This window comes from Lutjanus erythropterus, chromosome 3 (genome assembly GCF_056507025.1).
Source record: "Lutjanus erythropterus isolate fLutEry1 chromosome 3, fLutEry1.hap2, whole genome shotgun sequence".
Taxonomy (NCBI): Eukaryota; Metazoa; Chordata; class Actinopteri; order Lutjaniformes; family Lutjanidae; genus Lutjanus; species Lutjanus erythropterus.
The window spans coordinates 26,550,610-26,563,648 of NC_139319.1; the positions used below are offsets into that span (position 1 = coordinate 26,550,610).

At 39.1% G+C, this 13,039-nt stretch overlaps 2 protein-coding genes across 5 annotated transcripts in view; both read left to right on the forward strand.

The window, feature by feature from the left end:
- pik3r5 (phosphoinositide-3-kinase, regulatory subunit 5) overlaps window positions 1-7,260 on the forward strand; it is a 31,461-nt gene extending 24,201 nt beyond the window's left edge. The window contains exons 11-18 of one of the 2 annotated variants that reach the window (XM_084715627.1): window positions 87-212; window positions 987-1,118; window positions 1,342-1,435; window positions 1,932-2,008; window positions 2,571-2,664; window positions 3,587-3,669; window positions 4,284-4,396; window positions 5,757-7,260. In XM_084715627.1, coding sequence (XP_084571753.1) covers window positions 87-212; window positions 987-1,118; window positions 1,342-1,435; window positions 1,932-2,008; window positions 2,571-2,664; window positions 3,587-3,669; window positions 4,284-4,396; window positions 5,757-5,907 — 870 coding nt within the window. In that variant the 3' untranslated portion in view covers window positions 5,908-7,260. Of the gene's footprint in view, window positions 1-86; window positions 213-986; window positions 1,119-1,341; window positions 1,436-1,931; window positions 2,009-2,570; window positions 2,665-3,586; window positions 3,670-4,280; window positions 4,397-5,756 lie in introns of both variants that reach the window. The other variant, XM_084715626.1, reaches the window with a different exon arrangement.
- A 602-nt stretch (window positions 7,261-7,862) lies between these two features.
- pik3r6 (phosphoinositide-3-kinase regulatory subunit 6) overlaps window positions 7,863-13,039 on the forward strand; it is a 32,456-nt gene continuing 27,279 nt past the window's right edge. Inside the window, exon 1 of one of the 3 annotated variants that reach the window (XM_084715628.1) lies at window positions 7,863-7,968. The gene's annotated coding sequence lies outside the window, so the exon portion shown is untranslated. Of the gene's footprint in view, window positions 8,071-13,039 lie in introns of all 3 variants that reach the window. The other 2 variants (XM_084715630.1, XM_084715631.1) reach the window with 2 other exon arrangements.

Consider the following 13,039-nt stretch of genomic DNA (forward strand, 5'->3'; position numbering starts at 1 on the left):
ATGGCACTCATTTAACTCCATAGTCAGTGATTGGAGTTGGTTCCTTTATGAGAATTTGGTTGTAATTGTTGCCTTTGCTCAAGCAGGATCTTCATCTCACGGGCATAGGAGACAGTACAAATGACATTGCCCATCTGCTTGGTATGTTGGACCCCTGGTACGAAAGAAACACCCTGAGCCTGCTCAACTTGCCTCCCAATGTCGTCTGCCAGGTATGATTGCAATCTCACTTTTACACTGCCAAACTAAAACTAATCCAAAGGTCTGTCATTTATCCAGCTAAGAACATGAATTATCTTTAGTTTGGTCCATTATTCAACCAATATATATTGAATTGTTACCAAGATAGTGAATTACAAATGGTATTTTTCAACCTGGACCCTATTTTTTCTTTTATTCTCTTTTCTCTTTGTATCCTCCAATGTCAGAGTTTCTTGCAAATGATCCATTGTGACACATAAGAGTGCTGTGAAGAATAATAATACAGCTAACTGGCCAATATGTTTCAATAATGCTTAAATAAATTGGCGCCCCCCTGCAGAATATTGAGGCAATGATGGACCAGAGAGGAAAATATACTCTTTTTGTCAATGGAGTCTGGTTTTGAACAGAGTGATATATGGCTGTTTCAAAAAGGATGTTACTCTTTAAAAAAAAAGATCTATCTCTGGGGATCCTTTCCACATTTTATCACTCAGGACACTTATAATAATAATCTGAGCCTGTCAGTGGCAATGCAAAACACTTTTAGTGGACTTAATTTGACAGTGCATAGTTGCTCAGAATGAAAAACAGAAAAAAAGAAAATTCCAGGTTGGAAAATATCAATGTTTCCCTTTTAAAGCCTGTTAGCAGAATGATAGAGCCTGAAGCATAAATACCGTTCAACAAATTAAATCTAACAAATTTAATGTTTTTGTTTGTTATACATAAATCATCCTGCTACATAATCATATTAACTGTGAAACTGTTTTATATTGCTGCAGCAAACCTCAAAGACGGAGTCAGAGTCATATGATAGTTCATATGAGCAGCGTCTGCCCATTTTGGCCGACTTGGTCCTGTACTACTGCCGCTATGCTGCCCGGCCGGCTCTGATCCAGCTCTACCAGGCGGAGGTCAGACACTTTTACACCAACACACAGCTATACTACACTACGTACATTCCTGCCTTTCAAACCTTTGTGTTCTGCTCTGTGATCTGGAGTCTGGAAGACCTGGTATCCAGACTTTGTCGCCCTTGTGAGCAGAAGTAGCACCCTGATGTCGTCTGGGTCTTTGTAATAACTAATCAAATTGTTCCAAAATTCAGTGACTAACTGAGGATCATTGCTGTTGCAGTTGACGTTAGCTGGTGGAGAGAGGAGGACTGAGGTGTTCGTCCACTCCCTGGAGTTGGGGCACACTGCAGGAACGCGAGCCATCAAGGCCATGGGTGAGAATGACACACACACTTGAAACACACACATGTATCCTAGCAACCGTGACACAATAAATAAAATCCTCCACATTTTCAGGGCAGGCTGAAATGCATCATCAGTTTTTATGAGGTCGAGGCTGGACTAAATTTATGGTAGAGGAACATCTGCTATTTCTATGTCATGATTCAGTCTACTTCTACTTTTTTTTTGGTTTCACTCGTCACCACCACTTGCACTTCTTATTTTTTTTATTTCCTTTGAGAAGTAAAAATTCAAGGGAAGGCTCTTCATGCCTCATGTCCGGTAGTGACTTTTTTCTACTGCTTACAATATTGTTCACACAAATATCAAAAAAAAGTGTTAATTTATTTCAGCCTTCCATAAAATTTAAAGTTAGTAGTCACATTTAACAGTAATGTAGAGTTATTCTGTGCTCTGTCAAACAGTGTAACTGAAACTACTCTGACACGGATCACTAATGTTTTTTTTTTTTTTTCTGTATTCATGAAGGTGCTGCCAGTAAACGGTTCGGTATTGATGGTGACCGAGAAGCAGTGCCTCTGATGTTGGAGGTGGTGTACAACAGGGTAAGATTCAGTTTTATTTTATTCACTAACCATGTTTGTGTCAGCAGAAAAACATACCATTGCCCCTTTGGAGACAGTGCAGGTTCTCTGCTTTTACCCAAATTCAGCTGGTTTCAGTTATGGTCACTTCTGCTCCCACAGGAAATGACACATCAAAAACTTCATGATAAAATACAAAGTCTGCTAAACAGCAATGAGCACGTGCCCTGTCCTGACAAAGTTATTGTTTGTGGTTCCTGTGATATGAAGCATGAAGACTCGTAAACATGATGTTCCTCTTTTACTGATATACAATAGCTCTTAATCGATTATTTGTCCCTTATCTTTCATTGGTTGCATTTCTTGCTTGTGTTGTATCACGTTTGGATAAAAGTGCCTGCTAAATAAAATTGTAAATTGTAATTGTAAATTTCCTCTTTTGGAAACATTGCTCCAAATTCAAAATATCTGCTGTGTGGTTGTTAGGCTGTACTTATAATCTTTAAGGTTGGCTTCATTTCCCTGTACTTTAGTGTTTTTTCAAAACAGCAATCATCTTATTCTCCCCTCTACTCCCATTCAGGTTGTGATTAGTGGGAGAAGCCAGTGGAAAAGAGAGAACAAAGTCTGTACTTCAATAAACTTAACCAAAGCATGCAAGAATCCTGAGGAACTGGGTAAGTTTTAGCTCCTAGCTTCTTTTTTTTTTAACTGCTTGATTGAGACAATGCAGAGACTCAGCATGAAGTAATAATTACCAGTGGTGCTACCTCGGGTCACATGACTTGGACTCATGTCAGATCTGAGTAAAACATTTGATTACTTTAGACATGACTTAAGAAAATCAAAAAAGACTTGCAACTTGACATAGACTTTAACACCAGTCACTTGTAACTTCACTCGTTGTGTTTCCTCTTAGCTGTTACTTTCTAGTTGCTATAACTTCTCAGAAAACACAGAGAATGATTAAGGAAGTCAATGCACTTGACTACACATAAGGTAATGTCACAATGTCGTCAAACTGCATCTTTTGTTATCGTCTATAAATTAGTGTGTTAAGATGTAAGACTATTATAAATAAATGTATTGGTCGGTTGCAATCTACAGCATAGATAAATAAAGGCAGTATTGATGCCAGTGTAAACCAACACATTGCACCGTTGAATTACTGCACAAAATTACTGCACTGTTAGTTCTTCTTCATTTAGCAGAAGAACTAAATGATCAATAAATAGCAATGTGATCATGTGAATAATGAGTGTCTGACCTTTGGAAGGGGGAGTCACACAGTTAGCCACAGGCATGAATGACCTCTTGTGGCTCTCTGTGGTGCATCTTGGTAGAAGGAGTCTTGAGGCTTACTTGTGACTTGCACGACTCGGTCCCACCTCTGATAATTATTGCTCATGGTCAAAAAGGAATATGTTTCAATAGGAAGTCAACATATAAACAAAGATGATCATTCATTAATATCATTCAGACTGTAGTTCCATCTCAGGGTAAATGGAAATGCCTTGATACTTTCCTGATATTTTGTTTTCTGCATTAGGAGAAAATTTGTAAGTGTGTTCATAATTTAACTAAAATGATCTCTGTCAGACTCAAAGATGGAGTGCCTGCAGCTCACGATGACTGAAGTTCTGAAGAGACAGAACGGCAAAACCAAGAAGGGCTACAACCAGGTAAGCTATAGATGTAACATCAGTCTGTCTCGGTGGTTTGTGGTTAAAGAAGCGCCGCAGCAGCACGTTTTCACAAACAACTCTGCAGCACGTACCCTATTTAAAGTCAAAGACCTCGATACGTTCTTGATAGCAGCTCAGACTCATCTCAGCTGAATCTCTCATCTCACATATGCAGAGTGAGAACACAGCTTTTCAGACTGACAGCTTCACGGAACAAGAAGCCACAACACAGGCAAGACTCGCGTCTGTTTTGCTTGTGTTGTTTTGGCAATAATATTATTTGCTCAACACTGCAGTTTAATCTCTTAACCTCGTTCATATTTCAGGCTCTGATCTGCAACATTCATTACACACTTCAGTGGTGTAGACCTACTAAAATGATTGATTTTTGGCTGAAGGCTCTCTTTACAACTCGGAGACAAAAACAAACACTTCAAAACATCAAAGCAACTAAGAATGGCTGCAATAACAATGAACGTCACATCGAGTGATATGAAAATGTGCATATATTTCAGCACAGTTTTGAGGGGAGCATCTAGCGTCTCTCGTCTGTTTTTTCTCCACGAGGTGAAATGCATTCAGTTTTGCTCTGTTCCTTCCTTCTGTAGCAGCTGAGCACAACAGAGGTGAAGGTGGACAAGGTTCAAGTCAGCGGGGCTGGAAACACAACCTTTGCTGTATGTCTGGACCAGGATGAGAAAAAAATACTGCAGAGTGTCACCAGGTGAGGAGTCAACATAAACACACACAACTATACTTTTATCTTCCTATGGACACTCACTGACATAATGCACCATAAAAATAAACTACTGGTTTTAAACTTAAACATGTCTCTCTCCCTTAGAAATTTCTGGCCCAGTTTTAGTTTGCTTGTCTCGCGTTAATTAGTGTCAAAATTAATTTTGAATGTTAGCCGAGTAAGTGAGCGTCTGTCTAAGAGTTCTACAAAATCTTTAATCATCTTGTAGAAGTTGTCCATGTTTATAAAGGCCAAACTGAGCGATATGTTAATTCAATCAGGCAGGCAGAGAAACAGGCCACTACATGAAGTCCAGAGTGTGTATTTCTGAATCAGTGGGCTTTTGTTTTCAGGAAAAGGGGCTTAAATTCACACTGACAGGCAAGTGACGGTTATAAACAGTTAATCAATTTACAATGTAGGACTCATCCTCCCCTGTTATTGTCAGTTTACAATGTTGTGTGTGTCCTGCGCTCCTGCAGCCGGCAGAGCTTTCCTGAGTCTGGGAAGGAGGGGGTTGGGAGGTTCAGATATCAAGTTGAACCAACAACTCTTTAGTTATACTGATTGACATAAATAAATTTGATTTCCTTCTACATCTTCCCAATTTATTCAATAAGTGATTGAACTTTGTACAGTACATTTATTCAGCTCATCACTTTAAGTCAAAAGAATTTAAGTTAGAGGAACTCATGTTTATGTGTTCTGAAGTGTTCTGAAGATAAATACTAAATTCCTGTATGGGTTTTTACAGTGTTCCCAAGCCCCTAACCCACACACTAACCATTACAACTAAATGCCAGACCACAACCTTAAAGCCCAAGCTAAAATTGATTCAAAACCAAAACCAAGTTTTAACCTTCAAACAGGCCTTTGAAACAGCGTATAGTGGTGAGGACTGACCAAAATATCCTCACAATGAGAAATGTCCTCACTACGATGGTATAAAACTGAAATTGGTAGACATACACAGTGTGTGAATGTACACTACCAACAACTAATAAATAATAATAAATCATTTGAATGGTTCAGTCCTCTACCCCTGCTCTTTTTATTTCTTCCACACAATTATAGCGACATTAAAGCATCATCTTTCAGGAGTTTCACATGCCAGATAAATAATTTCTCATCTGGATGACACGTCAGACAGACTTCTTATATCTGTTCGTATTCTCACAGCAGTTTCTTTTCTCACATGTATGGTCTGCAGCCACAACCTAGTTTCATCTCAGGGAACACAGAGTACATAAATACATAAAAAGTTACACATACTTACAGCATTCACTCACAACCCTTGCAAGTGTTGTTAATATCCCACCCATGTTTCTGTCTCTTCCCCATATAGATGTGATATCTCAGTATGCTATAAACCTGATGGCTCTACTGACTGGAAGCTAAGAAAATCCCAGACCTCGGCCCAAATCCAGCCTCTCAACCCCACCTTCTGCTCGCTCCTCTGCCTGCCCATAGTCACTTTCAGTGGGGCTCTTCCATGAGACTGGTGACCACTGGTTTGAAAGTTGGTTTAAAAGGAAACTGTTCTGTCCACTGTTATTTATATGCTCTGAAAGCAGACACTGACCACAGAGGGAAAGTACACAGGAAATACACTTTTTTTTTAAATTTCTGCCTGGTGTCTTGAAGCTATGGGGGTCCGGTTCACATGATGGCGACCTCAAACAGCAGTGGGACATAGCTGTTTGAAACACAGCCTTGTGCAGAAGGGGCAGAAAACTGCAGACCTGGCAGGCCTGTGATCATTAATACAAACACTTAACAAAGAACCAGAGCGACAAAGAATGACTGAGAGACAGTTATTCTATTGATGCAGTGTCCAGTTTTCTCCGCACAAAGAAATTATTCACTGTTGTGATGGAAACAGTTCAAGTTTCATTTCATAGGTTTCAGTTCTCTGTTGGCAGAGAAGTGACCTTAACCACAGTAACATTAAAATGTAATTTGGTTAAACAGGGTGAATCTACAGTACAGGATCTCAGGTAAAAAGGCACCAACACGGGTCCTACCGAGAGATGGAATGTAAAAATTAAGAGATCATCTTGGAGTCGAAGCTGATGAACTTTTCTCTGGATGAACCTACATGGAGAATTTTTTATACATATCAACCAGACCAGACTATGTAATGCCTCCAGTGGGGTGATTATTGGACTATGTGCCTATATCTGAGAATGGACACTATGGACTTTCACAATATGTAAATATTATGTTTGTAAAATATTGTATTGCATGCTATACATGAATGTTACACCATAATGTTTTATGTCTGTTATACATGGGCTTTTAATGATGACATTTCTCCTAAGGAGTTTTAATGAAGTCTAGTTTAACTGGAGTTGTAAATATGACCAGCAGGGGGCTCTATTGACCTTTTGACTTCACTTGAAGTACAGGTTATTTAAACAACACAGAGCTTGTATACTTGTAATAATTGTAATGGGAATTATGTATAAGCCATATATTTGCGGTTTCAGAGTGATAAAATTTATTTTACCAATTAAGGGCACAGATGTAAAATATAAATTTCATATTATGGTGCTTCTTTTATATATATGTATAAAAAAAGTAACTGATTCATTGCACTTTGTATATTGTAAACTATGACATTTAAAAAATCTTACTGTTTTGTTGCTGTAAATGGATACTATCCTGGTCACCTGACTGATACTAAAATAGTAGCACTGCGCATAAATATTTTTTATGGAATCGAGGCACTTGAACATTCATGAATTAGGTACTTTTATGTTCTGATAAATCACATCTGCCCTCTCCTGACATTTTTCAATTGCAATATTGTTTTTATAATCTTAATAAAATATATGTCTTCAACTGGAGATTGATTTCAACTAATATTTGTCTATACTTGAAGATGTGTATGTAAGCGTGTATGTGTATATTGACAACTTGTTTTTATATAGATATACAGCAATTACAGGTACATTGATGAAAGTTAAAGAATTTTACTTTCCCTTCCATCAAGGTGACAGCTATACTATTCTGGTAAAGATTTTGCATACAAAGAATATACGTATATAGTACTTTTATATAGTACTTTTACTTGTGATACTTGAACATTTCACTGATACAGCAATATTAATTGGCTTTGGACAGCATTTGAATGCAGGACCTTTACTTAAAATTAGCAATTAAGTATATATATATATATTGACTGATATTAATTACATATATGAGGAAAGTAGTACTAAAAAAAATCAAAATAGCCCGGAGTGAACAAAATATGTTGTTGCCAAATCACTTTACATGAAATTCATAACATATTCAGTACATACATATATATTAAGAACACAGATGTCATATTCATAAATGCAGGCATATTATAATAAAGCATTCGTTTATTGGTCGGTTGCTGTAGTAGGCGTGGTCACATGATGCTTCATGATATGCTATTGGTCGCTTGCTGTGGTGGGCGTGGTCAGAAGACTACACTCTGAGTCAGTCAGTTGAGTGGAGCTGAGTGAAGTGTCACCGACAGACGGACGTTAACGCAGACGAATGGAGCTGTTTGAACAACTTAACTGCGGGTAAATTAAAAAAAAAAAAATAGTGAAATATTAGATGTTTTAAGTATTACAGACGTCTTTACATTTGTTCTTTAAAGGTCGCTGTCTACTTACTGGAGGAAAAGTTAATGTCGACGACTATAAATTGTTGCTAACTAATGTTTCGGACGATGAAAGTCTGCTCTGTGTATGTGGCTAGATGCACATTTAGCTTAATTCTGTTTAACATAAACCTGTCAGTCATCTTGTCTCCGCTGCTCTTCAGTTCTGAGTTGACCTGTTTAAATTTGAGAGATGTTTTTGCTGTTCTTCATGACTTATATTTGTCTTAATGTTTACGTTTTGCTCTGATGAGCCGATGCAGATTGATATGACACTGTGCTTCACTGTACTGCACCTGACTGAAGTATCTTATAATACATGTCTCCGCTAAAAGGGGCTCCACTTTCCCCCCTCATCCATTTTTGTCAATGGGCTCTTTTACGTGCGAGTCAGGCTATAAAAAAACACTTCCATCGTGCCCTGTGACACGAGAGGAAGACACGAGAGACGGGGGTTTATTTTTTCTCTCCTGAGATAATAACAGGGGTTTGATAACAGTGCCTGATCTGATTGAAGCCCTGGCTGTCTGTTGTGTCTGTTGGGAGTCTAAGAGCGCAGCTGTATTTCCTTAAGCTTCCTTGTTTTACATCCGAGCTTCCTGGCACCACCTTGGGGTTAATGGGATGCAGGGTGGCTCCAGTCTATGTGAGTGTGTGTTTGTTTGGGTGTGTGTCCACTTGTATGTCGTGTTTTTTGTTCATGAAATTAGTCAATAGCAATTTCATTTTGAGGGCAACAACCCACAGTATGGAAACATTGTCCTTAACTGCAGTCTTTATCACTAGTGTTGGGCAGTGATATATTCCTCAGTAATGTATTTGTATGAGTAGTGAAAAAGATTGCAATTAACTATATTATACTTACTATTTTAACTAACTCTGAGTTACTGAGTTATCTCTGACCTCAGTGAGAGAGAAGCATGCTTTCCACAGGTGGAAGGACTGACAGTTTTTTAAAGGACCAGTGTGTAAGAATTACAGGAATTTATGTACATAAATGAGATATTTATAATTATGTTATTTATTATTATCAATCGATGTAAACTCATAATCTATATGTTCTCATTACTTTAGAAAAAAATAGCCATTTATAGTTACAAACGGTCAGGTCGACTTACGGAGATCATCATCCTGCGCCGTCTACGGCAGCGCAGAGCGGACAAACTGCACTAACAGTGAGTCTTGGGAAGCCCATGGCGACCTTACGTAGACGCCGCAGCGTAAACACGGAAGTGGACGGGTAGGATAGACGCGGGTGATTGCTGGCAGACCATTTAGCGTTGTGAACCTTGACTGGCACAGTTTTGATAAATGGAGGATCATACATACACTGTACCAGAACAAAAAGCAGCGGACAGTGAATCCCCGTCATCCAAGAAGCGGAGACGCGAAGAAAGTAAATGCAAGCATGACAGGAAGTGGCAAAAACACGAATCAACATCGGCATAGTGTTTACACGATGGAAATCGCTGATGGAGGACAAACGTTTTCACAGTGACGCCGAGGTTGCCTGTTTTCTGCTGGACAGGTAATTCATCCTACACACATAATTGTAGTTTGTTGTGAGATGGCTTTCGCTCGCCATTTTGTCTGCTGACAGCCACCATACTCTTGGTGAGAGAGGGGCGGTGTCGGGGTAAATCCTCTCAGTTGCAATCTAAGGTTTGAACGTTAGATGCCGCTGGAAATCACACACTTCTCCTTTAAGTTTGTTTGGCTCCTCCAGAGAGAATATGTGTTGATGGAATCTAATTTAAGGAGAGGTCGACTTTGTTTCCACCACAGACGACATCTGAACAGCTGACTACAAAAGCTTTCAGGGTGTTAGCAGTTCACTGGATCAGCAGTTTAACTCTGCAGCGTAACAAGGCCGCCAACAAGGTAGTAATAGTAATATGATGAATGGTGTAACTAATTAGTTTTGATACAAGTAATAAGTAAAGTAATATGAGAAGTGGAAGTGAAAAGTTAGTACAGCTTATCCTACAGTTATCTGAAAATTAAGAGGGTTTATTTAAGATTTGGAGAAGTTAGGATGCGTAACGTGTAATACACATTTCATATCTTAAAGGTACTACAAAAGTTTTAACTGGTTATGAAACAGTCTCAATTTAATTTTACTTTTGACATAATGCTTTAAGGGTATGGAGGTGGAAACACACCATGGTCACCAAACAGTTACAATAGGATTGTCAAGTTTCTGTAATACAGCCCCAGCTTTATAATCTAGATCAAAATCAAACTGGTGATGCCAACTATTGGGCGAGCCAGGAGAAAATAATGTCATAGTGGCTTAAAGTATTTAGCCTTTTAGCTGAATGCTGGTAATTTATTACTGAGCAAGGTTCTCAAGGAATAACTTGAAACATATGAGGACATAAATAACACTGTAAAATTCAAAGTAACAATCACATATTCTACTACACACGATGAGCAAACTGTGTTCAATAGGATGTCTGCTGTGGTAATGCTATCATTTGGCAGTGTGATCATGATGTCAAAATATCTTATGACCACACAGTGAAACACTCAGATACAGCTTCTGGGATGACACAAACATCTAGGAGTGAGATAATGCTGTGAAACTACATGTTTTGGATAACTGAGGTGATGACTGGAACAGGTGCACCATGAAACACAGGACTGAAATGAACAGAAACCTACAGTAATCATAGGTTTGATCCAAAGACTCTTACGTAATAACGATAATGAAAACACTAAACTGTGCTTTATTCCTTTTAGTTCAACTTCTTAGAGCAAATATAGGTAACATGATGTACAAGTTAAAATGATCTACTCATGCTCAAGGGAACTTTTTACACAGGTGGGATATCATTTACAGCCCTTTTCTGAGAAATACTGCTGTTTTGCAGCTGCCTCTATCCAGTTAGTTCTAGGTTGGCAGCAGGCACAGACAATAAAAAACAACAGTAATGTATCAAGATTGCAACAAGTACTGGATAATGGAAATTTGGGATACAGGGTGGAGCTCAGCAGGGATTTGGATGAAGAAATAATCCACCACATTAGCAAAACCAAACCGTTGCCAAATAATTAAGCAAAGACACCCCTAAACACAAGACTTATCTAGCTTTTAGCCCCTCTACTACGAAGAGAACAGAAAAGGTAAAAAAACAAAACCAATAAAAGTCATCAGGCTAATTACTGAAATGTGCCTTTACAGACATTACAGCAGTGCAAAAAACATACAGTTAACATCAACTAGACACTGTACCATTATGACATGCAGACAGAGAATCCAGTTATTGTACTCCATGAGCCTGACAGCACATCGTCAGTGAGTTCTGCTCTGCTACGGAGGCAGAAACATAAAAGAAGACTGAGCAACAGGAAAGAGGAAAAGAAGAATACATTCAAAATAAAAGTCTCTGAAGAAAATGTCTGAACGTGAAGAATTCACAACATAAACTATTTTGTTTTTTTCAAGGGGGGCAGGGCCACCCCCCGTAGAATGGTAGAAGAATCACTGGAGGGGCATATTTACTAAGTCTGACGCAAATCAGTGTCAAGGGAGTATGTTGCCTATGTCCTAATGCGAGAGTGCAAAAGTGATTTCTGCTGAACAACCTTTACATATTGTCAGGGTCATGTCGTGCATGCATGATCATGCAGCTGGGAACAGAAAGGCATGAAGAGTGCACTGTTTCTCACAGTGGTGAGAAGATCTAGTCTATTAAATAAGCAGATGCATTGTTCCTGATTGTGTTCATTTTGAGTCCACAGTTTGAGGATTTTAACAATTTTGTTGGCTGAGCTGACGGAGCGCTCTAGATGCGCTGCTGTGTGCACCACTGCAGCCAGTGTGTGTGTTTAAGAAACACGGAGACAGATGGGTTGACTCGAACCCACCTTTCCCCGCAGGTCAACTCACAACCCAAGCCATATATCACCATTTCTTTTCACCGAGTTGAAGTGGAGCAGTTGCTGCAACTCCACATGTTGCTGTGTTGCACATGTAGTTGTTGTTGTTCAGTCCCACTGGGCATTTTACTTCTTCCATTGGCATTTAACAGCAGACTGCAACACTTGAAAGCTTATACTGTCCCTGTCATGTCCAGAATTGCATCTCCAGTATCTCCAGCACCTATGGCAATGGAAAAAAGTACCTTCATATTTTCAAAATTGTGGCTTTGACTGACCCATCAAGGATATGCAGTTACGGACAATGAATGAATGAATGGCTTTGACTGATGGGAGTACTGGTTCTTGTGACATCCCGAATCACCATCCCATGAGGGTCACGATCATGAGACTTTGACCTATCTATACAAAGACCTTTTAGTCGACCACAAAATGTCAGCCACTTAAAAGCAATGTTTGAACCAATGTTTGGAGGGGTATCCCAAAGGCATCCTAACACTTAAATAATCTTTGTTCTCTTGTTGTAGAGTAGATTAAAAACTGATGCTTGGAAACTACCCCATATGAGGTCAGCTGTGTTGGAGAATCAGAAACACTTGTATGCTACAAAGAAGTGTTTGGCCTTTGCTTGCAATGCTGAAGTCGCAGAAGCAGTTTGGCAAACATGAGCAGTGGCACTTGAGCCAGTACTAAGTGTTTTCTCTTACCAACCTGACCAGGAAGTCAGCTAAGACTTAAAAATTCATTTGTTTTTAACTGTGATTTAGAAGAATAAACCAGAACAGACCGTCTGTTGATCATGCTGCAAACACAAAGAACTGACATTAAGGACTTTAAGGAGTTGTTGAGTAGTTTCTCCTGCTGCAGAGGAATACAACTCAGCAAACCCTTTTGTAGTCCATTTTTCTCTTGGGGTTTAAGAGAGACAGTATTTTGCAGCACTTGAATGAAACAGACTTCGCCATGTCTGTAGGCTGTGTCGACACAAGACAAGTAGACCACAACTGACGCTTTGACTATTTCAGCTCAGTCAGATGATCTGATTAATTCAAACTCTTACTTGACACGATGCCTCATACACAAAGTGCTCAGCAGAAACCTTCATACCA